This window comes from Eretmochelys imbricata, chromosome 1 (genome assembly GCF_965152235.1).
Source record: "Eretmochelys imbricata isolate rEreImb1 chromosome 1, rEreImb1.hap1, whole genome shotgun sequence".
NCBI classification, from domain to species: Eukaryota; Metazoa; Chordata; order Testudines; family Cheloniidae; genus Eretmochelys; species Eretmochelys imbricata.
The window spans coordinates 138,352,653-138,374,840 of record NC_135572.1 but is presented as its reverse complement, the minus strand read 5'-3'; the positions used below and the strand labels follow the sequence as shown (position 1 = coordinate 138,374,840).

At 43.1% G+C, this 22,188-nt stretch overlaps 1 protein-coding gene across 7 annotated transcripts in view; it reads left to right on the top strand.

Moving 5' to 3' along the window:
* CLTRN (collectrin, amino acid transport regulator) overlaps positions 1–13,233 on the top strand; it is a 41,646-nt gene extending 28,413 nt beyond the window's left edge. For 6 of the 7 annotated variants that reach the window (XM_077816174.1, XM_077816202.1, XM_077816191.1 and 3 more), the window contains 2 exons: positions 1,561–1,755; positions 12,796–13,233. In XM_077816174.1, coding sequence (XP_077672300.1) covers positions 1,561–1,755; positions 12,796–12,988 — 388 coding nt within the window. In that variant the 3' untranslated portion in view covers positions 12,989–13,233. Of the gene's footprint in view, positions 1–1,560; positions 1,756–4,932 lie in introns of all 7 variants that reach the window. The other variant, XM_077816178.1, reaches the window with a different exon arrangement.
* The last annotated feature ends 8,955 nt before the right edge of the window (positions 13,234–22,188 follow it).

The window sequence follows — 22,188 nt, the reverse complement described above, 5'->3', positions numbered from 1 at the left end:
GCTGAGGGAGAACAATTTCTTTGAACTCTTGTAACGTGTACGCCTTTGGGAGGTTGACTGCAACTTTGAAAGGTGCCCTTTTTTTAAACGGTGGGTTCTTACGATGTCTAGACATGATGAGCTCTGACTGTAGCCCACTGTTCAGTGTACATTGCACATGCCCCTCTAATGGCTGATCCACACATTCTGCTACAGCTCCCAGACAGGAGATTTAGTACTTTTAATTCAAGGAACAGAGGCTCGTGCTTTTAGTGCTGAATGTTCAAGTTTCATATTGCACTGTCAGACCAAGCAAATAATCTAATGCTCATATTCTTTTTATCTTAGGTCTTTGTAGGAAGCCTGTCACTGTAGTAGATGAGCACCATTTGCACACAATACAGAGTAGCATAAGTTATCCCACTTTTCCATTAAAAATCATGCTCTGAAGTTAGAAAAACAATAATATGGAGCTGCATAGGAAGAGAAGAAAAATAGGTTATCTGACGTCAACAGTTTAGGATGTGTTCACAAGGGCTTTGCAAGGGTAACTCCCATAAATAGCGTTACCCACATATGTTTCCCAAGCATCAAGCGAAAAATAAACCCATTGTTTTTAAATATACTGCACTTTGTCTTTAAAAATCATGTTATCTTTGCAAAGGCATAATACCTAATTCCTGATGAATGAGTATGCGTTCTTTTGGAAAGATTAACTTTAAGCTTCTGAGCAGATTAAACTATTTCTTACAGAGATACCCAGCAACAACTTCAGTGCATTAGTGGGCGAAGGAGGTTATTTATTCACTGAAACTTGCTAAGAGTGTTGGAATGTACCTTTTTAAAATTCATTTCTGTTGTTCTTTGATACATTCAGTAGCATAAGCTGATTTACAGTAAGTCTTTTATAGGCACTGTTTGCCACAGAAATTGGATGCTGTTATAGCATGTTTGGTTTTTAACCGTTGTCTCTCACCTACTAAAGAAGAGTATACGCTTTTAAAAATGTTTACATTCCTATCAGTAGGTTAGAGACAAGAAACAAAATTCTCTGCAGAATGAGAACTCCTGTGCTCAGTACTCAACTACTTTTGCTGACAGTATTCTGAATCTAAGTTGGACATGCAAAATCTGTTCAGTGTTTATGAATCAAAATCAACATCTCACAAGTGCAAGATTCCTCCTTTAATAATAATTACACTAATAGTTATAATAATAAAATTTGTTTTAGCAACGATTCCATTTGTTTTGTACATATTCCATCTCATGAGAGTCTATGCATGACCCAAAGTAGAAACAATTAATACTATAATAAATACATAAACAGTGATAATATCAATTGTCATCCTTATCCCCTAAGCTTTCAAAAGTTACATATGGGAGTCTGTGGCTAACACCCTGCACAGGATATATATAGATCAGTGACAGTGGCTATGCAATGTATGCAGTCTAAAAACTTCATATTGGGCCACATTCAGCCCTGCCAGAGTTGTACTGCCTATATCAGGGCTATATTTTCCTCATTGTCTTTTCATTTATAAATGTGTTTATCATTGTGTTGTGTTTTGTATTTTTTTAAAGGATGAACAGAAACAGAATCAACAGTGCCTTCCTACTGACAGACAACACGCTGCAGTTCTTGAAAATTTCCTCCACTTTATCACCACCCATTGAACCCACTGTGCCTGTCTGGCTTATCGTGTTCAGTGTTGTTCTTTGCCTCGTTGTGGCTGGAATTCTTTTCCTTGTTGTGTCAGGAATCCGACAACGCAAAAAGTAAGCTGTGCTTTTGTTTTAACCAACTGTTAGTGAATTAAGTGAACTAGAATTGTTAGAGTTGGGTCACTCTGCAGTTCACATTGGTTTCAAAGAAACAGTAACAGGTTTCAGAGTAACAGCCGTGTTAGTCTGTATTCACAAAAAGAAAAGGAGTACTTGTGGCACCTTAGAGACTAACCAATTTATTTGAGCATAAGCTTTCGTGAGCTACAGCTCACTTCATCGGATGCATACTGTGGAAAGTGTGGAAGATCTTATTATATACACACAAAGCATGAAAAAATACCTCCTCCCACCCCACTCTCCTGCTGTAATAGCTTATCTAAAGTGATCACTCTCCTTACAATGTGTATGATAATCAAGTTGGGCCATTTCCAGCACAAATCCAGGTTTTCTCACCCCCCCCCCCCACACACACAAACTCACTCTCCTGCTGGTAATAGCTTATCTAAAGTGACCACTCTCCTTACAATGTGTATGATAATCAAGCTCACGAAAGCTTATGCTCAAATAAATTGGTTAGTCTCTAAGGTGCCACAAGTACTCCTTTTCTTTTTTAAAGAAACAATAGCAGCCTTTTCTCCCCAGCTGAGGATATCTGTCCTTTCAAAGGGCAGGTGTTGTTCTTTTGGACTGTGGAGTTATTAACTAAAGGTAGGAATGGGATCTTGGAGGCCTTGTTAATAAAGATGATTGCTTTACAAGGAGTTTATTTGCCACTAGCCCCGCACTGCAGGTAGGTCTCCTGTCAGAGATAAGGCATGCGAGAGGGGAAAAGGCTGGTAATGATTGAGGCTACTGATTTTTAAGACTAGTAGATATAAAACACTGCTCCTGATTTGTGCAGATTCAGGAGCCACACGCAAGCCAGACCAATGACCAAAGGGCTATTTGACTGAAATTTTAAAAGGGCCTGATCCTGTAAATCAGTGTATGGCCTCAGCTCCCATTCACTTCATGAGGAGTTCTAGGAGCTCAGCATCTCACATGGTCAATTCCAGATTGGACTCGCCATGAGACTAAATTATCACAGCTATGCTGTAGAGTAAGGAGTACTTGTCTCCCCTCTCGTTACTACCCTGCTCATATTGCAGCATCAGTCATAGTGTTGAGTGCATGGTAGTCATAGCAGTCATAGTAAGGGTTACTTACTTGATACTTACTGCTGTGAGCCCATGAGTTCGTGGGGATGGAGAGGGGAAGGGAGTGGATGGAGCCTTCGTTTTGACTCCCGGCTCCCATTATGTTCCTACTTGCTGTGATTTCAGATAGTTGTACTTAGATTAAGGACATCTGTAAGCTCATCTGAGACTCTCCTGCTTGACCATACAGTGAAGAGAGCATCCTTTATTTGACTTGGATCATCATGGACATTGATATGTTGTCACAAGCATTATGATTTCATTACAGGCTCAAACAGGAATCGGAGATACATTGGGAAAGTACAAACTCTTATGGACAGCTGGATAGCTTAAAAATTAGCAAATGTCCAGTGGCAAAAAAAATACTGATGAATAATCCAATGTAAATGGATTTATGTGTGAAGACTGAGATGTTGCAGAGATTGCCCCAGTATAAAAGTGCCTCATTTTAGGCAAAGAGGTTGAAACAACTGGGTAAAAATAACATTTACTGCTAGTGTTGAGTGAACCCCATGGAGTTGGAGGTTTGGTGAGGCTTTCAAATTATTTTTTTTTGTATTCAGAAGACTAGTATGAATTTGTGAAACTCTTCCCTATCTAATCCCATCCCAGGTTTTAAACAACAAGAACAAAACCCAACGAGTGAATGAATGCTTGTTCTTGTGGTTAAGGCACTGACCTGAGATTCAGAAGATCTGGGTCCAGTTCTTAGCTCTGCCACAAACTTCCTGTGTGATCTTGGGCATCAATCAACTCCCCTGAAATCAATGGGAGTTAGACACCTAAATCCTTTTGAGGATCTGAGCCTTAATCTCTCTGTTACTCTTACAGAAATTACCCCTTCTGTACATCTAGGATAATAATACTTCCTGTATCTCATCCTCTGACTGTCTTGTCTACTTAGACTGTAAGTTCTTCAAGGCAGGGACTGTCTCATACTGTGCATGTGACTGTGCCACCCTCTCCCTTTAAAAGCATGTCACAAGCAGGAGGAGAGGAGTTGATTAGTCACTCTCATTTATTTTAAGCAGGTCTCTAAAGTCCAGGTATCTCTCGCAGGTCAATAAAGTTTTATTATTGTTAATATTACTGGTGTATAAGTACTGAGTCAGGTTGTCACAATGTGTTATGGGATTGGAAGAAATACTGTAGCTAACCTGTAAGTTTCTTATCATTCTAAGTTGCTGATGCTACAGTCTGTAAAGTACAGCAGGTTCTTCAGCTATGAATCAGCAGATCTCAAGGTCAAAATAAATCTGGAAATTAAAGGTACTATACAGACATTGTTGACTAAATTTGCTTACAGTTTGTCAGTTTTAGATCATTTCTTCAGCAGCTATTTTAGTATGGTTGGTATCAGAGTTTGAGTCTGGAAAAGTGAAAGTATGCAAGACATATTGCTGTTTAATCTAGCAGGCAAAGATCTATTGGCTGGAAGTTAAAGCTAGTGAAGTTTGAACTGGACATAAGATACAAATTTAGAACAGTGAGAGAAACTTACCATTGAAATAGATTACCAAGAAATGTGGTGCTTATATTCTGTAACATCTAACATGTGTCTTTAAGTCACAGCTGGATGCCAAGATCTGTTCTAGTTCAACCACAAGTTGTTGGGATAGATGCAGGAATCATTGAGTGAAATCTATGGCCTGTATTATGCAGTAGGTCAGACTAAATGATCATGGTGGCTCCTTATAGCCTTGAAATCTATTAAGTATATGAATGTGTATTTTATTCTTTATTTTCCTTTTCTATTTTGCACCCTCCTCCAAGCCATTTTACAGAAGGGGAAACTGAGGTATAGAAGTTAAGTGAGGCAACAGAAGGGTGCCAGTGTGAAAGTGATATTAGAAATAACTTAGGAATTTCTGTGTCCCATTCCTATCCTCAGATGACTAGACTATGCCTCTTTGTATATAGTGTGTTGTAAACTTCTTAATAAAAGTGCATGCTAAACTATTTTTCTTATGTCCAGGCTTTGTTGAATGGTACACTTAGATTGCAGTAATGTAATTTTGTTATTCCTTTTTAGAAATAACAATGAGTCTGTAGAGATAGGCGATTTAGAAGACAAACGTGACACACCAGTGACAACAGAAAATGGGATTCCTTGCGATATACTGGATTTAAAAGCAGGCCAGATTAATGGAGTCTACGCAGCAGATGATGAACAGTTCACACCACTATAAAATGTCACAGTTTCTTTTTGGCTTCTTTGAGAGAGACTGTGCTAACTTTATCTAGTCATGACTGATGAATTTCAAACATCAAGGCAAGAAAAATATGACTTGTCAATTATTTTCCCTTGAGAGAAACTTTCCTTGATAAAATACAAACACACAAATCTGTATTACAAAGCTAAAGCAAATGTGAGGACATCCACTCAATTGTTCATTAAACATTTTCAAGAAGTGTGTGGTGGAATGAGGTTGAAGGCTGTCTTACATCAGATGCTTAGTTATTAACGATTATTTAAAGACATCATTATGACTCGTTCATTGTTCTTCTTCAAGTGATGTCCCTGTTGGTGCTCAGTTGTAGGTGCGGCAGGGCCTCCTGCACCTGGGATCGGAGATCTTCACCAGAAGTGCCTGTAGGACTGCACATGCGCATCTTGTCTCTCTCACACTGTACACAGGACATATACATATATATATATAGAGAGAGAGAGAGCGCTGTTTGGTCAGACAGACAGCCCCAGTTCCTTTTCTACTACCTTTGGTCTGGGACGGAAGCCGCTAGCAGAGCCTGCTGCTCCTCATAGATAGTTCCTTACCTGATAGAGTAGTTAGTATTTTCCTCTTCTTCTTTCAACTTCTATCTGTAAAAAAATTTTTTTCTTTTGTTTTAACTTTATCTTTACAATTATTCTCATAGCTTAGGTTTCCGTATTGCCCACTTCCCGCCTTCCAGACTGGGAAGCCCTTTTCCCTTATGCCCGGCTCTCCCAGGTATAAGAGCATTCTTGTTGGGCCACCTTCTCGATAATGGACATCCACCCACAGTGTATCCACTGTCTGGGAGAGGGACACGTCCCTCAAGTTCTCACTGCCTCAGCCTGAAACCAGAGCTAGAAAGAATTGGGATATTAGATTGAAACTTCTCCTCATGGAGAAATCGCTACATCCAGGATTGGACCTGGGCCCGGATTCTTCCCCAGAGAGGCCTTAATGCTCTGCCAGATTGTCTGCTGACCCCCACTCTCCATGCCCTCTGAAGAGAAAGTCATCCGTGATCATGCAGATGACAAGAGACAGGCTTCCTTCTCCTCACACTCTGAGGTTCAACCCTCCAGAACACCATTCCTGGCTATGTTGGTGGCTTCAACCTCATCCAACAAAAGACATAGCTCCAGGGCACATCCAGGTAGCTCTGGTACTGGCTTAAAGAAATGGTCTAAAGACATTGTCTGGGCACCTTCAGCCCTCGGTGCCATTTCCCAGCTCTGGGGAGCGAAGCAGCCCGCTTGCAGGAGCTATGGCACCAACACTGTTTCTGGCACCGACAAAGCTGTTGGCACCGAGTAAGTCCTCAGCACCATCAAAATAGTTGGCACTGGCCAAGTCACCAGCACCGACCGAATCATCAATACCAAAATCGTCAGCACCAGGCAAGTCATCGGTACCGGCCAAATCACTGGCACCAGCCAAATCTCTGGTGCCATCTTCTGAAACTTCAGGGACATACACTCTCTCTTCATCACTATGTGTTACAACGGCTCTGATAATGCTCCTTCCCCTTCCACAAGACTTCAGATACCCTAAAGACCTCTGGTATCTGACACTCCCGAGTCTCGGCTTCTTCCCCCCATTTCTACCCTCCTCTCTGGACTTACGACATTCCTCCCTCTCTCTGTCAAGGACAACACCTTCCTTCCCCAGTGAGGAGGAGGAAGAGGAGAAGGAGGACTCCATTGTTCCCTTGACTACTGGACAAATTGCACCAGCTTATCCTCACTATATGCAGACTACCTCTGGCCCCCGTCCTGGCAGGGTCACTGTGGATGCAACCACATGTGCCATTCCCACCAAACTGACCATATTGGGACCCTTCGGCCAGGTACAGGGCACAATTTGGGAACCGTCCCAGAAAGCAAAGCCAAAGACCTACACTTCTCCTTCTCCATCAATCTCTCATCCTTAGGAAGTGAAACCACGACCGATACCAACTCAGGAGGAAGAGTAGGAAAAGGAGGTTCCCCCAACTTTACATTTTTCCTCCTCCTCACCTGATGAGGCAATTATGTTCCATCCCCTACATCTGCCAATGACTTCAGGTACTTTCAAGATCTATTCCATAGGATTGCAAACTCCCTACAGATCCCTTTGGAGGAAGTCAAAGACCAACAGCATAAACTGTTGATATCCTCCACGCATCCTCTTTCTCAAAGATCACACTACCAATCAATGAGGCTTGTCTCGAATCTGCAAAAGTTCTGTGGCAGACCCTGGCTTCCATCCTTCCAACCTGCAAACACACCGACAGAAAATATGTTTCGGCAAAGAATGCTGAATTTTTATTTTCACACCCCACCCCAAATTTGTTGATGGTCAATGCGGTGTAGGAAAGGAGCCGTCGGTACCAATCTTGATCTAGCCAGCCAGCCAGAGATTGGAAATGTCTGGACCTATTTGGATGCAAGACATACTCTTCAGCCACAGTCCAGTTTAGGATTTCAAATTATGAAGTTCTCATGGCCAAGTATAATTATCTGAACTACTCCAAATTGGAGGAACTTTGCTATGATCTACCAAAGACCAAAAAGGAGCAATTCCAGTCCTTGATATTGGAGGGATACCTCCTAGCCTGTACAGCCTATAAGCCTCGTTAAGACTCTGCAGACACAGCTGCTCGATCCATCGCAACTGCTATGGTCATGAGGCATACATCATGGCTCCACCTCTTGGGCTTTCCTAAGGAGGTACAAACCACAATAGAGGACTTACAATTAAAAGGCTAGAACTATTCTCTGAGTGTACAGATGACTCTTTGCACTCCCCTAAAGACACCCGAGCTACATTTCATTCTCTCAGGATATGCACACCAGCACCAAAGAGACGCTCGGGGAAGTACCAACTCCCACCGCAATCCCAAACTCAACAATATATCTCTCAATGCCACTACAACACCCAACGCCACTGACAAAGGCCTCCGTCTAAATGTAGACAGCCCACTTCTCAAGGGGCTCTCTCTCATGTACTGGCACCAAAGCAACAATTTTGAAGGTGTGGTCAAGGCCCCAAGAAGCCTTCCCTTGTTCCAGTCATCCCCACCATCTCTGATGTTCCAATAGTTTGGTGACCAACTAGCTCAATTTTTCCCATCTTGGAGTCTCAGCACCTCAGATAAATGGATTCTAGAGACAGTCAAGGAAGGATACTCCTTCCCCTTCCAATTCCCCCCTCCCCCCTCCCGCTTTCCCTCTTCAGGGACCCCTCTCATAAGTCCTTTCTACGGGAAGAAATAAATCACCTTCTGCAACTGGGAGCCATAGAACAGGTCCCTCCCCAACACATGAGAAAGGATTTCTACTCCCACTCTTTTCTGATTTAGAAGAAGCCTGGTGGCTGGCATCATATCCTAGACCATCACAATCTAAACAGATTCATCAAGCTGCAATGTTTCAAGATGGTTACCCTCTCCACTATTATCCCAGCATGGAACAATGGGGCTGGTTCTCTGCCCTCAACCTCCAAGATGCATCCTTTCATATTTCTATACATCCTGCCCATAGACGATTCCTCTGGTTTGTCGTGAGCACTGACCACTGTCAGTACAAAGTACTGCCCTTCAGACTATCCACAGCACCTCGGGTGTTCTCCAAGGTCCTCGTGGTAGTTTCAACCTACTAAGTAAAAAAGGAATTATCATTTTTCCATACTTTGATGACTGTCTCTTGGAGACCCCATCTGAAATCTATGCTCTACAAGCCACCCACTTAAAAACAGATCTGTTCATGAAGCTAGGTCTCCTCGTAAACCTAGAAAAGTCCACCCTAACACCAGTACAACAGCTGGAATTCATTGATGTGCAGTTATATGTCATATAATCAGAGCCTTCCTACCATCTCTCAGATTCTCAGCGATAACAGATCTAGTATCTGCTGCCTGGATCTGCCCCCAGATCTCTGCACGAATGTGCTTCCGGCTTCTAGGTCACATGGCAGCAGCTACGTTTGAGGTCAGGCATGCAAGACTGCACATGCTGTGTCTTCAAGCATGCCTCCGTACTGTATACTTCCCCCACAAGCACAGCATTCACAAACTTTTATCTGTGCTGAGGCGAGTCAAAGATTAACTGCTGTGGTGGACACAGCCCAGCAACATCTGTGTTGGAGTTCCTTTCGTACAACCATCACCGACTATGATCCTAGTCACCAATGCCTCCCTAATCAATTGGGGGGTGCATCTACACAAACGCTCAGTGCAGGGTAGATGGTTGTCCACTGAAGTCATCTTACACATCAATGTCCTAGAGCTACGAGTCGTCTGCAGTGCCTGCCGATATTTCCTACCTCTTCTCAAACATCATAACGTAAGAATGATGATGGACAATCTCACCTGCATGTATTACATCAACAGGCAGGGTAGAGTGAGGTCCCACTCTTTATGCTCAGAGGCGATCAAACTGTGGAACTGGTATATCCACAAGAACATCTCCATTTCAGTCATGTACCTCCTGGGACACCAGAACACCACCAAGGACACACTGAGCAGGACATTCTCACACGATCACGAGTGGGAGCTGGATATGTGAGCACTTGAACCCATATTCAGCTGATCGGGCCTTCCCACCATAGATCCCTTTGCCACTCAACACAACACCCACTTCCCTTAATTCTGATCCAGAATGGGACTGGGGCATGGATTGCTGGGAGATGTATTCCTCATAACCTGGGATGCACCACTCCTTAATGCCTTCCCTCCTTTTTCCTTCCTATTCTGAGTACTTTGCAAAATAGAGAGGACCGAACTCATGTCTTACTAATAGCTCCAACATGGCCACTACAGGTCTGGTATACTTACCTTCTATGCATGATGGTATGCCGACGAATCTCTCTCCACCTAACACCATGGCTCCTCTCACAGGACACATTTTCCATCCCAATCCACAGATGCTCTACTCAGAGCCTGGCTCCTCTGTGGTTCCAGGGTCCAGAAATAATCTGCTCAGATACTGTCAAACAGATACAATTGAATAGTAGGCGTGACACAATCAGATACACTTACATTCACAAAAGGACTAGATTTCACTGCTGGTGTGCCTCACATTAGGTAGATGCAGCACACGCTCCGTTGCCATTTATTCTTGACTACGTTCTACACCTTAAACAGTCAGGATTGGCCAATAGTTCTATTAGGGTACAACTGGCAGCAATCACTACCTTTCACGCCCCCTTTGACAGCCACTCCTTCGCACATCTGCTCACAAAGTGCTTCTTGAGGGGTATTCAATATCTCTATCCCCATATATGATAGCAGACCCCGGCCTGGGACCCCAGGCCAGTCCTACATTCTCTGACTAAGCCCCCATTTGAACCAGTGGCAACCTGTTCTTACATACACCTATAAATGAAAATGGCCTATTTTGTCTCCATCACCTCTGCTAGACAGGTAGACGAAATCATGGCCCTCATGGCATATCCACCATACACAGTGTTTTATAAAGATAAAGTTACACTGTGCCCACACCCAAGATGCTTACCTGAGGTCCCAACATCTTTTTATCGCAATCAACCGAACTTCCCGAAGCCTCAGAGTAATAAAAAGGAGGCAACTTTTCACACCCTAGACATAAGGTGCGCATTAGCCTCTACTTGGACAGGACTAAACCCTTCCAGAAATCTCCACAATTACTCTCCTTTACCACCAAAAGTTCCAGAGGCACTGCCATATCTAAACAACGCCTCTCTAAGTGGATCTCACAGTGTATGGGTTTATCTTATGATGTTGACGATAGACAACCTCCTATCTCAGTCAGTACACATTCCACATATTCGTTATCTATCTCGATTGTCTTTCTTAATAATGTCCCCATTGATGACATTGATAAGGCTGTTACATGGGCTCCGACAGACACTTTCATCCAGCGCTATGCTATTACGCACGACATCTCAACAGACACTCTCCTAGGGCAGGCTGTCCTCTCCTTGGCAATACATGTCGCTCTGAAGCCCCAGCCTTCCAACTAGGGACACTGCTTTATAGTCACCTGCAGTGGAGCACCCACAGGGACATCACTCGAAGAAGAAGAGGGTGACTCATCTTGTGCAGTAACTGAGGTTCTTCAAGATGTGTCCCCCCATGGGTGCAAATTAATTCCAATTCTCCAACGAGAGACTGCTGAATTGGAATTAATTTGCAAACTGGATACAATTAACTTAGGCTTGAATAGAGACTGGGAGTGGATGGGTCATTACACAAAGTAAAACTATTTCCCCATGTTTATCCCCCCCCCCACTGTTCCTCAGACGTTCTTGTCAATTGCTTGAAATGGCCCACCTTGATTATCACTACAAAAGGTTTTTTCCCGCCCCCCCGCTCTCCTGCTGGTAATAGTTCACCTTAAGTGATCACTCTGGTTATAGTGTATATGGTAACACCCATTGTCTCATGTTCTCTATGTATATAAATCTTCCCATTGTATTTTCCACTGAATGCATCCGATGAAGTGAGCTGTAGCTCACGAAAGCTTGTGCTCAAATAAATTTGTTAGTCTCTAAGGTGCCACAAGTACTCCTTTTCTTTTTGTCACTTTTCACTGGCACTAGTCTTGAGTTGGATATGAATATGTCTTTGCAAATGGACTCTGCATGCAGAAATGCAGTGTGTTTTTGGTTTGAACAGGAATTCATATGTGGTGTTTTTATTTACTGTGAAAAAGAGAAAGGCCAAGGGTCTGATCCTGCAAGGTGCTGGCAGCCTTTGTAGCTTATGGAAGAGAAGGTTCAACGGTGACTTAATTATAGCTTGTAAGTATTAAACAGGGAGACAAGATCTAGTGCTAGAAGCCCTTTTAATCTAGCAATCAAGGGCATGGGATCCAAAGTCTGGAAATGAAAGTCAGAAAATATCCCCAAGGCATCTCATTTTCCAGCTCAAACTTTGGTAAGGCACAAAAGACAATTAAATGCCCAACTGTCATTGAAAATCCATGGGAACTAGGCACTTAACTGCTCTTTGAGCCTTTGGAAATCTTCCCCCCAAATTTTTAACAGTGAAAATAGAACAATTACCAAGGGATGTGGTAAATTCTGCTTCACTTGGACTCTTTAAATCATGACTGGATTTCTGTCTAAAAGATATGCTGTACTTTGACCACCAGTTATTGGGCTTGATACAGGCATCACTGTGAAATTCCATAGCCTGTGTTATGCAGGAGATCTGACTGGATGGTCATAATGGTCCATGCTGTTGGCCTGTTCATATCTGTGAATCTCCCATTGACATGAATGGAAGCTGAGGGCACCTAAAGGTTCAAGCCCTGAATTCTGCCCTTGGACAGTTTTAATGGGAGCCATTCACACATAATCCATGGTAGAAATTAATATTAAGGACACTATCCTGCTCCCATTGAAATCCATAGTAAAAGTCCAATTGACTTCAATGGAATAGAATTGGGCCCTAAGCAGAGAAGAATTATATGTATTGTAAAAAGAGGATATGAGTATGCTGAGGTGAGGAATTATATCTACATGACTGCATAAACATCTGCTTTCTTACTTCTACGTCCTGTCCTGTCCTCGCAATTCCTTTGAAAAATACAGTAATACACTTGAGGATAGAATTTGGCCAGTGTCACTACAATTATTATTTCTTATTTCAAGAGAACATTTAAACCATTATTTAAGCATTAGTGTTTCACAGCATATTTTCAAACTCTTTACCTACAACAGGAGCAGGTGTAAAGTGAAAAGAGCTGGCAAAAACTCCAAGGTCCGGACTGGCTATGCTGATCCTGGCCCCCAGGAGACGAACCCCACCTTCATTGACTGTGTTTTCCTTTTTGGTTTCTCCCACTCATCCTTGAATCTTAGTCATGGGGTGAGAAGAGACCAGGGTATAGAACAGTGGAAACAACACATGTAACAAGGACAATGGGGGATTGAGAGACATGAGAAGAGGGAAGGGAGGAAGGAGGCAATTAATAAAAATAAAATCATAGAGCTAACAAGACATATGCCTAGGATGCTCTCAGTTTTGCTTGCATCTCTGACTGCTTCCCACATCTGTTGTGTGTCCCATCAATTTAGACTGTAAGCTCTTCAGGGCAGGGATTCTCTATGTGCTGTGAGATTCCTAGCACAAGTTTGGGCAATGGATTAATAAAATAAAAAAATGGAAATGAATAATAATCTCCCTGTGTCTCAGATTTTCCATTTGTAACATGGGGATAATTATACTCCCCTGCGTCACAAGGATATTGCAAGGTTTAGTCCATTAGTGTTAGAACATCACTTTGAGATCTTTGGATGGAAGATGCAGTAGAAGTACAGAATATTATTCATGGCCCCCATCCTGAGGTCCTTAACTCAGGCACTGACTTATTTAAGGAACTCAGGATTAAGCCCAGTATTATTTTGTTGCCTATGTAGGTGGCTGGCTACCTTCGTAGGTGCCATACTCTATATTGCTAGGAGTGAACTGCAATGTGATCTGTGCTGAATGGCTGGTACTGTGACATCTCTTCAGAAATTGCGGAAAGATTTCTACAGTGTGGACCTTTGGGGGAATGACTTAATAGCACAACGGCAAATGGGAAGTGCAGATGAAAAGAGGCAGTTCTACAGTGTGGGTGAAATTCACTTAAAGTGCAAAGAGGCCTTGGCAAGGCTTTCTACACCACACACGACTTTAATGGGGATTTGTCTGAGCCTTCAGCCATGGCCAGCACTTTGAAAGTGGTTCTCTTCTGAATATTTTATGTGAGGTAGCCTGTTATTGGTAGTAAATGGTTAATCACTAACCTCCTCCTGAATTGGATCTTCAGCAGTGAGATTAAGTAACAGTGGCTTGGCATGATTTTCCTTAGTAGTTACGTAAGGTGAAGACAGAGAGTACATTTTGTTGCCCGTAGGAGCTGTGAGTGAACATCCTGTGAGATATAAAGCAAATGGGCTTGTATCATTCGTAACAACCATTAAAAGTTATTCTTGGTTTAAGATTCCTGGCTGAAATAGTAATCAGAAACTGGGTTCCACAAAAACATATTTACTGTGGAAGAAACTAGTCTGTGTTCTAGCGTTCTCATATTGCAAACTCTAGAAAACAAAGAGTTCGACTTGGTGAATTCTGCCCTTTAAACACCACTAGTGGCACAATGCTGATTTACGCCAGCCGAGGAGCTAGCCCAACTATCTTATATAACCTTTGTTTGTTTGCAGCTGTTGTTTTTCCTCCCAGCAACCTGTCATAGAATGTTGAGCTTTATATAGGTAATTCAGTGAAAGGCAATATGCCTTCAATCACTTCCTTAAAGACAAGTGAGACAATTATGCTGATGCATCACATCAGTGCAGTGCCATGAGGTACAAACGGAGTAACACTGATGTGACTGGGAGGAGAATTTTGCTTTTCTAAGAGCTTGATCTGAGGCTATAGATCATTACCTAAATTCCAGGTAAATGAAATAAAACAGTTAAACAAAACAATTATAAAATTCAGAGAGATTCTAGATAAAGCAAAGGTTGATCAAAGTTTATCAGTAACTTCATTACCAAAGTTGGTCACAATTTCATCTATCAGGGAGAGTTTTGATTCCTGTGGGTTAGCACTAATGCAAATTATGCATAGATTATGCATAAACAAACTGAGTTTATGGTTTATTCTGTCACTCATTACTTCAGAGTGTTTAGAGAAGAGTTTTGAGAACTTGGAGATATCTGCCCTGGAATTAGAGAACAAGCTAATGTTTACTGATTAAATCTGTAGAGAACTGTGAGTGCAGCACCAGACACATTCTTTACTTTTAAATGAAACACAAATGTAACAATTTATAGGAAAAAGTGTAAACTTAGGGATCAGATGTTGGAAATGCTTAGGTAATTTTGCTATTGAATTGGGTGGGAGTTTATAGTAATCCCTTACCACAATTTATAGTGCCTCTCTACTGGTCTGACCTATCCTGAGGCCTGGTACGTATGGGTGAGTGAAGGGGTTTGCACTTGCTCTGCTGGAACAAGGTGCAAAGCTACTCAGAGGGAAAGGTGTTTATGCAAATGAGCTTCTTATCCCCCACAATCAGACCTCTATGGATCCTGGGCCTTCTCTCTTCCCCAGTTTCGGTTAAAAGGGTTATAACTCCAGTCCTTCATCTCTGCACATCTACTGCGGGGAAAAGATATGTTCAAGAATGGGCTCCCCACCATGAGAACAAAATAATCATAGTGCAGGTGCTGAGGAATCTCTTTAACATTATGTCCCCCTCCACTTGATCACTTTGGAGGTCTGGCCCAGTGGGCCCTGGACTCTGCTCCCAGACGACAGCTCTGGTTCAATGGCTCCTTTCAATCTCTCTGTGTGGCTGTCTTTCCTCTGGGAAAGAATTTGCCCTCTGTATTGAGTCAGTAAGATAGTGCGTGCATTTTAGTGCATATGGGCAGGTCAGAGTTTGTACCTATATCCCTAGGCAAGGGAACCGGTCGGGGAGTTGCATAAGCCTTGTAGAGCTATCTGTGAGGGCAAAATTTTTTCCCTTGGAATACGTACAGACCTCAGGGTTTCAGAACCTGGCTGGGTGGCACAGTTCCAATACTCTGCTTTCCATGGATGCACCAGGGTTGGGGATTAGCACCATACCTAACAAGGAACTAAGGTCCTGCTGGTCTTCAGCAATGTCACTAGCAGTACTGAAGTTGCAAAAGAGAGAGAGCAATTTTTGTTGGAGCTGCTCATCACATCACTAGGGGAAAGAAACTTCCTTGTTACGTGTTGGACTTCATGATGAAACACTTTAGTCCTGGATATTCCTTATTCATCGTCATCGTTTGCTCTATAATTTGAGGGAAAACAATTTTGCAGTTTAGGTCTTCTCTCTCACATATTGTTATCTGCAAAGGAAGAGGGAGAGATCTGCATTTGGGGCTCTAGGAAACTGTTCGTGGGAAAGGATCAGTTTCAACAAATTTCATGTTTTGAAATTTTTTTTGGAAAAAATGTTTTGAAATTGTTGAAATTGGACATTGTGACATTTTCAAAATGAAAAATTCTGGATTTTTTTTTTCTTCAGAACTACTTTTCATTTAGAAATGTAAGTTAATTATAGTAAACAACATAGTATAAAAAGGTCAAAATCAAACAAAATTAGCCAAAACATTTTTCGGTTTGTTGATTCACAACAATTTTTCAGATATTCAACTTTTTGTCCCAATTCAGAACGGGATAATATTTTGAAATCTTGAAATTTTTCTTGGGATGGGAAAACTATTTGCCAGCCACTCTAGTGTCATGTTCATATCTTGAGTGGTAAAAACTCCAACCCATCGTATCAGAAAGAATATACACTTAGAAGCTTGGGACAGGAGCACTATGAAGAATAAAAACAACAAAAACCTAGGATTTTTTAGTCAGTTCTTCACTGCAATAACCTGTTGCTTATGAAGTGATCTGTTTTAAATGTGTCAAGTTTACTTAGGTCATGTATCAACTGGCTGTCCCCAGCCCATTAGCTGGGAGCAGTCGTTGCTCACCTTTCTATGAACTGCTCTTATTTGTTTCTAGTATTTTTGTTTTCTTTAAAACAGACAGGTAATAAGGGATTTGTGCAGTTTAATTATGTTCCAACTTTCAAAACTAACAAACCATTATGCTAATGAACTAATAACTAATTACTAATGAACATCATTAGCTAATTAATGATTAAGCAGTTACATACACTTGTTATTTTAAATGATTGAACTTGGTAGTTTTCAAACAACGTGGAACAGGTACAGTGACTGAGTGATTATTAGTGTCACATGTGCCTATGCATGGTGCAGATATGTTCACTTGTATAAGTACATTAAATGCCTTCACACCCTGTGGATGCACATATAAAAATGACGATAATAATATACTTAGGTTTCATAACTGAATATTCTGTAGCCATATAAATATGCATTTTAGACTCTGGTAGGATGGCAAGTGAAAATTCCCCCTTTTCAATGAGGGCAAAACCTTCCATTAAAGTCAAGGGCAAACTTCCTGTTGACTTCAGTGGGAACTGGATTTGTCTCAAGAGTGCATAAGAGGAAAGTTCAGTTTTTCTGCTCTCTCTCTCCTCTCCCTCACAATTGCCTTTTCCTCTTACCTGTTTTATGTGCCATGTTAGGTGGGTTTTGTTACCTGGTGCATGACTCTTCGGGGCTGACACTGAAGGTTTACTGGCTCATTTTATTTACTCTGATTTAATAATAATTAAAAAGAAAAAAAATCCTTTGGAAAATCAAGATGAAAAATGTTTACCTCTTGCTATTATTTTATGAATTTGTACTAGTCCTGTCTGTCCGTTTGGTTTCTGATTCCCACATAGTACAGTATGTAGCTCTTATCAGCTATGGACCAACAGGAATTTTGAACTTTGAATTAACATTCTCTGTGATATTGTATCTAAATGATATTGCAAACTATGATGCGTGGACACATGCCCATTAGAAACTACTGAGACCTCTCCCTCATTATTCCATGTTCCCTACCCTAGCCTGTGGTAGCAGCAGATCAGTTCAGTATCTAATAATGTGTATGCCTGTGTTTCATGCACTAAGCAGAAAGACAGAATGAAGAGTGATTGCAGAGATATCAGAGCAGATAGCTGGACTGATGCCCTGGTTTGGCATGTGGCCTGACAGCTACAGTGTAAGCTGTCAGGCTTACATTGTAGCTGACTGAAATCAGAATCTCTGTCATGCCCAATAGGTAGCTGACTGAAATCAGAATCTCATATTTTGTTTATATTTAGGTGCTGTTTGATACATACAAAGTAAAAATCTCTGCCTGATAGCCAGCATGAGTCAAGTTACATGGTACAGCTCAGCCAGCGCTGTAAGCATCAAGCCGGACACTTCACTAAGAATGGCAACAGCAGCCACTCAGCTGATCACAGCGAGGAGCTACTGAAGGGGCTGTGAGACAAGTCAGACTCTGAGAGAACAAAATAGGGTTTGCAAGGGAGGAGCCAGGAGCTGCCACTGATGCTGTAGCAGCCCAGGCAGGGAAGGTGAGGGGGGAACTGGCAGACCTGGAGGAGCAAGAGACATCTGCTATTATATAAGGCTTCATCTGCACATTGCACAACAATTATGACGTGTTCACTATGTTCCCCCCTTACCCAGGGCCAGCAAAATCAGCCCTGATTTCTCCATATAACAATATGTGTTATGTAGAGAACTTCTCATCCAATTGCTTCTCCTCTTCCTCCCAAATTGCTTGGATGCTGTCTCCTTGCCATCTCCAGAGCTTGGGACCCTCTGAAGAGGCTGTGGGATCTCAGCATGGTCTCAGGTATCACATGTTCCATGTCCTCATCTCTGCTGGAGCCTCCAAGTTAGTATTCTCCCTATCCCCTTGCTGTTCTTCACTTGAGCAGGCCAAGCTGTGTTTTTACTCTTGAACAGCATCCCAAACTAAGTTGAAGAGCAATCACCAAGAAATCTGTCCAATTCGCCATAGAATGGGCAGGTTTCCTCCCTGCCCTGGATATGCTGTTATTGTTTCAGGCCATATTATAGAGTATTCATAGAGTTCAAGGCCAGAAAGGACCACCCGATCATCTAGTCTGACCTCCTATGTATCGCAAACTATCAACCCCACCCAGCACCCACACACTAAATCCAACAATGGAAATTAGACTGAAGTGTTACAGCCCACGGTAGACTAGACTATTATGTACCACAGGCAGGGAAATGATTACATGAGATACACCCAGATAATGCTGGCAAGTCACCCACACGCTGCAGAGGAAGGCAATAAACCCTACAATCTAACCTGAGGGAAAATTCCTTCCTGATCCCACCAATGGTGATCAGTTAGACCATGAGTGAGCAAACTATGGCCCTGTCAAGGTTCCTCCCCCACTCTGAACTCTAGGGTACAGATGTGGGGACCTGCATGAAAACCTCCTAAGCTTTCTTTTACCAGCTTAGATTAAAACTTCCCTAAGGTACAAATTAATTTTTTCCTTTGTCCTTGGAATAACCACTGCCACCACCAAACTCTAACTGGGTTTACTGGGAAACGTAGTTTGGACATGTCTTTTCCCCCAAAATCCTCCCAACCCTTGCACCCCACTTCCTGGGAAAGGTTTGGTAAAAATCCTCACCAATTTGCATAGGTGACCACAGACCCAAACCCTTGGATCTGAGAACAATGAAAAAGCATTCAGTTTTCTTAGAAGAAGACTTTTAATAGAAATAGAAGTAAATAGAAGTAAAGGAATCACCCCTGTAAAATCAGGATGGTAGATACCTTACAGGGTAATTAGATTCAAAACATAGAGAATCCCTTTAGGCAAAACCTTAAGTTACAAAAAAGACACACAGACAGAGATAGTCATTCTATTCAGCACAATTCTTTTCTCAGCCATTTAAAGAAATCATAATCTAACACATACCTAGCTAGATTACTTACTAAAAGTTCTAAGACTCTATTCCTGGTTTATCCCCGGTAAAAGCAGCATATAGACAGACGCTTTGTTTCTCTCCCTCCTCCCAGCTTTTGAAAGTATCTTGTCTCCTCATTGGTCATTTTGGTCAGGTGCCAGCGAGGTTACCTTTAGCTTCTTAACCCTTTACAGGTGAGAGGATTTTTCCTCTGGCCAGGAGGGATTTTAAAGCGGTTTACCCTTCCCTTTATATTTATGACAGGCCCGCAGGCTGGATCCGGCCCGTGATCTGTTTTAAGCCGGCCTGTGAGCCGCACCATGCAGCTCAGCCCCGCTCCAGCGTTTCAGCCGGGGCGGGGGCAGCACCAGCAGCTCAACCCCGCTCCGATGCTCTGGCTGGGGAGCGCTGGGTCAGGGCCACACCACGCAGCTCAGGCCTGCTCCAGTTGGGGCCGCACCACGCGGCTCCTGGAAGCTGCGGCATGGCCCTGCTCCGGCTCCTATGCACTCCAATGGAAGCTGCAGGGGTGGTGCCTGCGGATGGGGCAGCCTGCAGAGCCGCCTGGCCATGCCTCCGCATAGGAGCCGGAGAAGGGATGTGCCACTGCTTTCGGGAACTGCTTGAGGTAAGTGCCGCTCAGATCCTGCACCCCCTGAGCCTCTCCCCATGCCCCAACCCCCTTTCCCAGCCCTGATCCCCCTCCTGCTCTCCAAACCCCTTGATCCCAGCCTGGAGCACCCTCCTGCACCCTAAAACTCTCATCCCCAGCCCCACCCCAGAGCCCTCACCCCCAGCCAGAACCTGCACCCCTTTCCACACCCCTGCCCCAGCCCTGATCCCCCTCCCGCCCTCCGAACCCCTCGGTCCCATCTCAGAGCACCCTCCTACACCCCAAACTCCTCATCCCCAGTCCCACCCCAGAGCCCGCACCTGGTCCCACACTCCAACCCCAATTTTGTGAGCATTCATGGCTCGCCATGCAATTTCTATTCTCTGGTGTGGCCCTCGGGCCAAAATGTTTGCCCACCCCTGAGTTAGGCCCTGAGCATGTCAGCAAGAACCAGGCAGCCAAGCACCTGAGAGAGAGAATGCTCGGTGCCACCTCAAAGCCCTGGCCAACCCTGCTGAGTGTCCCATCTCCAGCCATGGCCATCCCTCAATTTTCAGAGTAAGAGAGAAAAAAGGTTCCCAGAATACACTGAAAGGCGGAATCCCTTCCTGACCCCTGCCCTTAACATTTTCCTGCATTACTTGCTCAACTGAGTGATGCCTTGGTCAGCAAGGGATTTGGAACCAGGTGACAGATTGGGTGTTCTGAATTACAGATTTCAGCTATAACTGGATCTCCTTGTTGTCCCAGATGGTCACCAATTCCCCCACAACTGCCTCTGGACAGCTGGCAGCACAGCCATAGGAATCCTTCTCCTGAGAATTGTTGGTAAATAACAATGCTGCGGAAGAAGCTGGTGCTGAGATCTGGGACAGGCATCTTGGGTGGTCACAATGTGGTGGTTGTCAGGCCAAATTTCTCTAATGTAGGGAAAGCTCAAGTTTAAACCTCTACTAATTCATATCACAATAAAGGTTTACCCTCTGTGAAAATACTGTAGAATGTGCAAAGTGGAATTCCTGTCTACATTGCAAATAATAGTCTACATTATGAAATATTTTCACTTACTGGTGCACTTTTTCGTATCCTATAAATAAGTCAGAAAGTTTAAAGGATTTCATAATGAAGGCATTTTGTGATATAATTCAGAACTCTACCTGATAGATTGAGAACAAGGTGCAAAATATATATGTAATGTTCTGCATGTGGCACATTACATAGATCCTCAGCTAAAAGAGACTTGAGCTGCCTCTTGGTAAATTACCTTGGAAAACCCAAGATATTATCACTTAGAATGTCCCAGGTTTATCCTTCTTAATTCCGTTACAAATGGCCTTTCTCTAGGCACTGACCTAATACAAATAATAAACAATAAAATAACAATGAACTCTTATTCTTTTTCTTCTTTGGTTCTGGTAGTGCTCACACTGTGCTAAGCCCTTCCCAAATAGAAAAGAAGGCATTGCAATGCTTAAGAGACTTAGGAGCCTAAGTATCATTTTCAAAAGTGACTCAGTCACTTAAAAGCGTAAGTCCCATTGACTAAGGGCCAGATTTTCAAATATATTTAAGTGCCTAAAGATGCAGATAGGTACTTAGTGGGATTTTCAAAAGCACATGAGCAAGTTAGGTGCTTAACTCCCATTAATTTCAGTAGGAGTTAGGCACCTAAATACCTGGCTCCTCCCTTGCAAACCCTGAGGATCTGGGCCTACAGGTCTGTCTACACAGCAAAGAAAAGCCCATGGCTGGCCTGTGCCAGCAGACTCAGGCTTGAGGGGCTCTGGCTGCAGGGAAGTTTCACTGCTGTGTAGATGTCTAGGCTTGGGCTGTAGCCTGAGCTCTGGAACCTTCCCACCCAGCAGAGTCCTTGAACCCCATCTTCAGCCCAAGCCCGGAAGTCTACACAGCAATGAAACGGTCCCGCAGTCTGGGCCCCGAGAGCCTGCATCAGCTGGCATGGGCCAGCTGCGGGGTGGGGTTCTTTGCTGTGTAGACATACCCTAAGAGGCCAAGCAGCAACATTACACTAGTCCTACACTGACTTTGTTTCTTCCTAAGAGATAAGGTCAGGTCGTGTCTCACTGAATTTGCAAACTCTT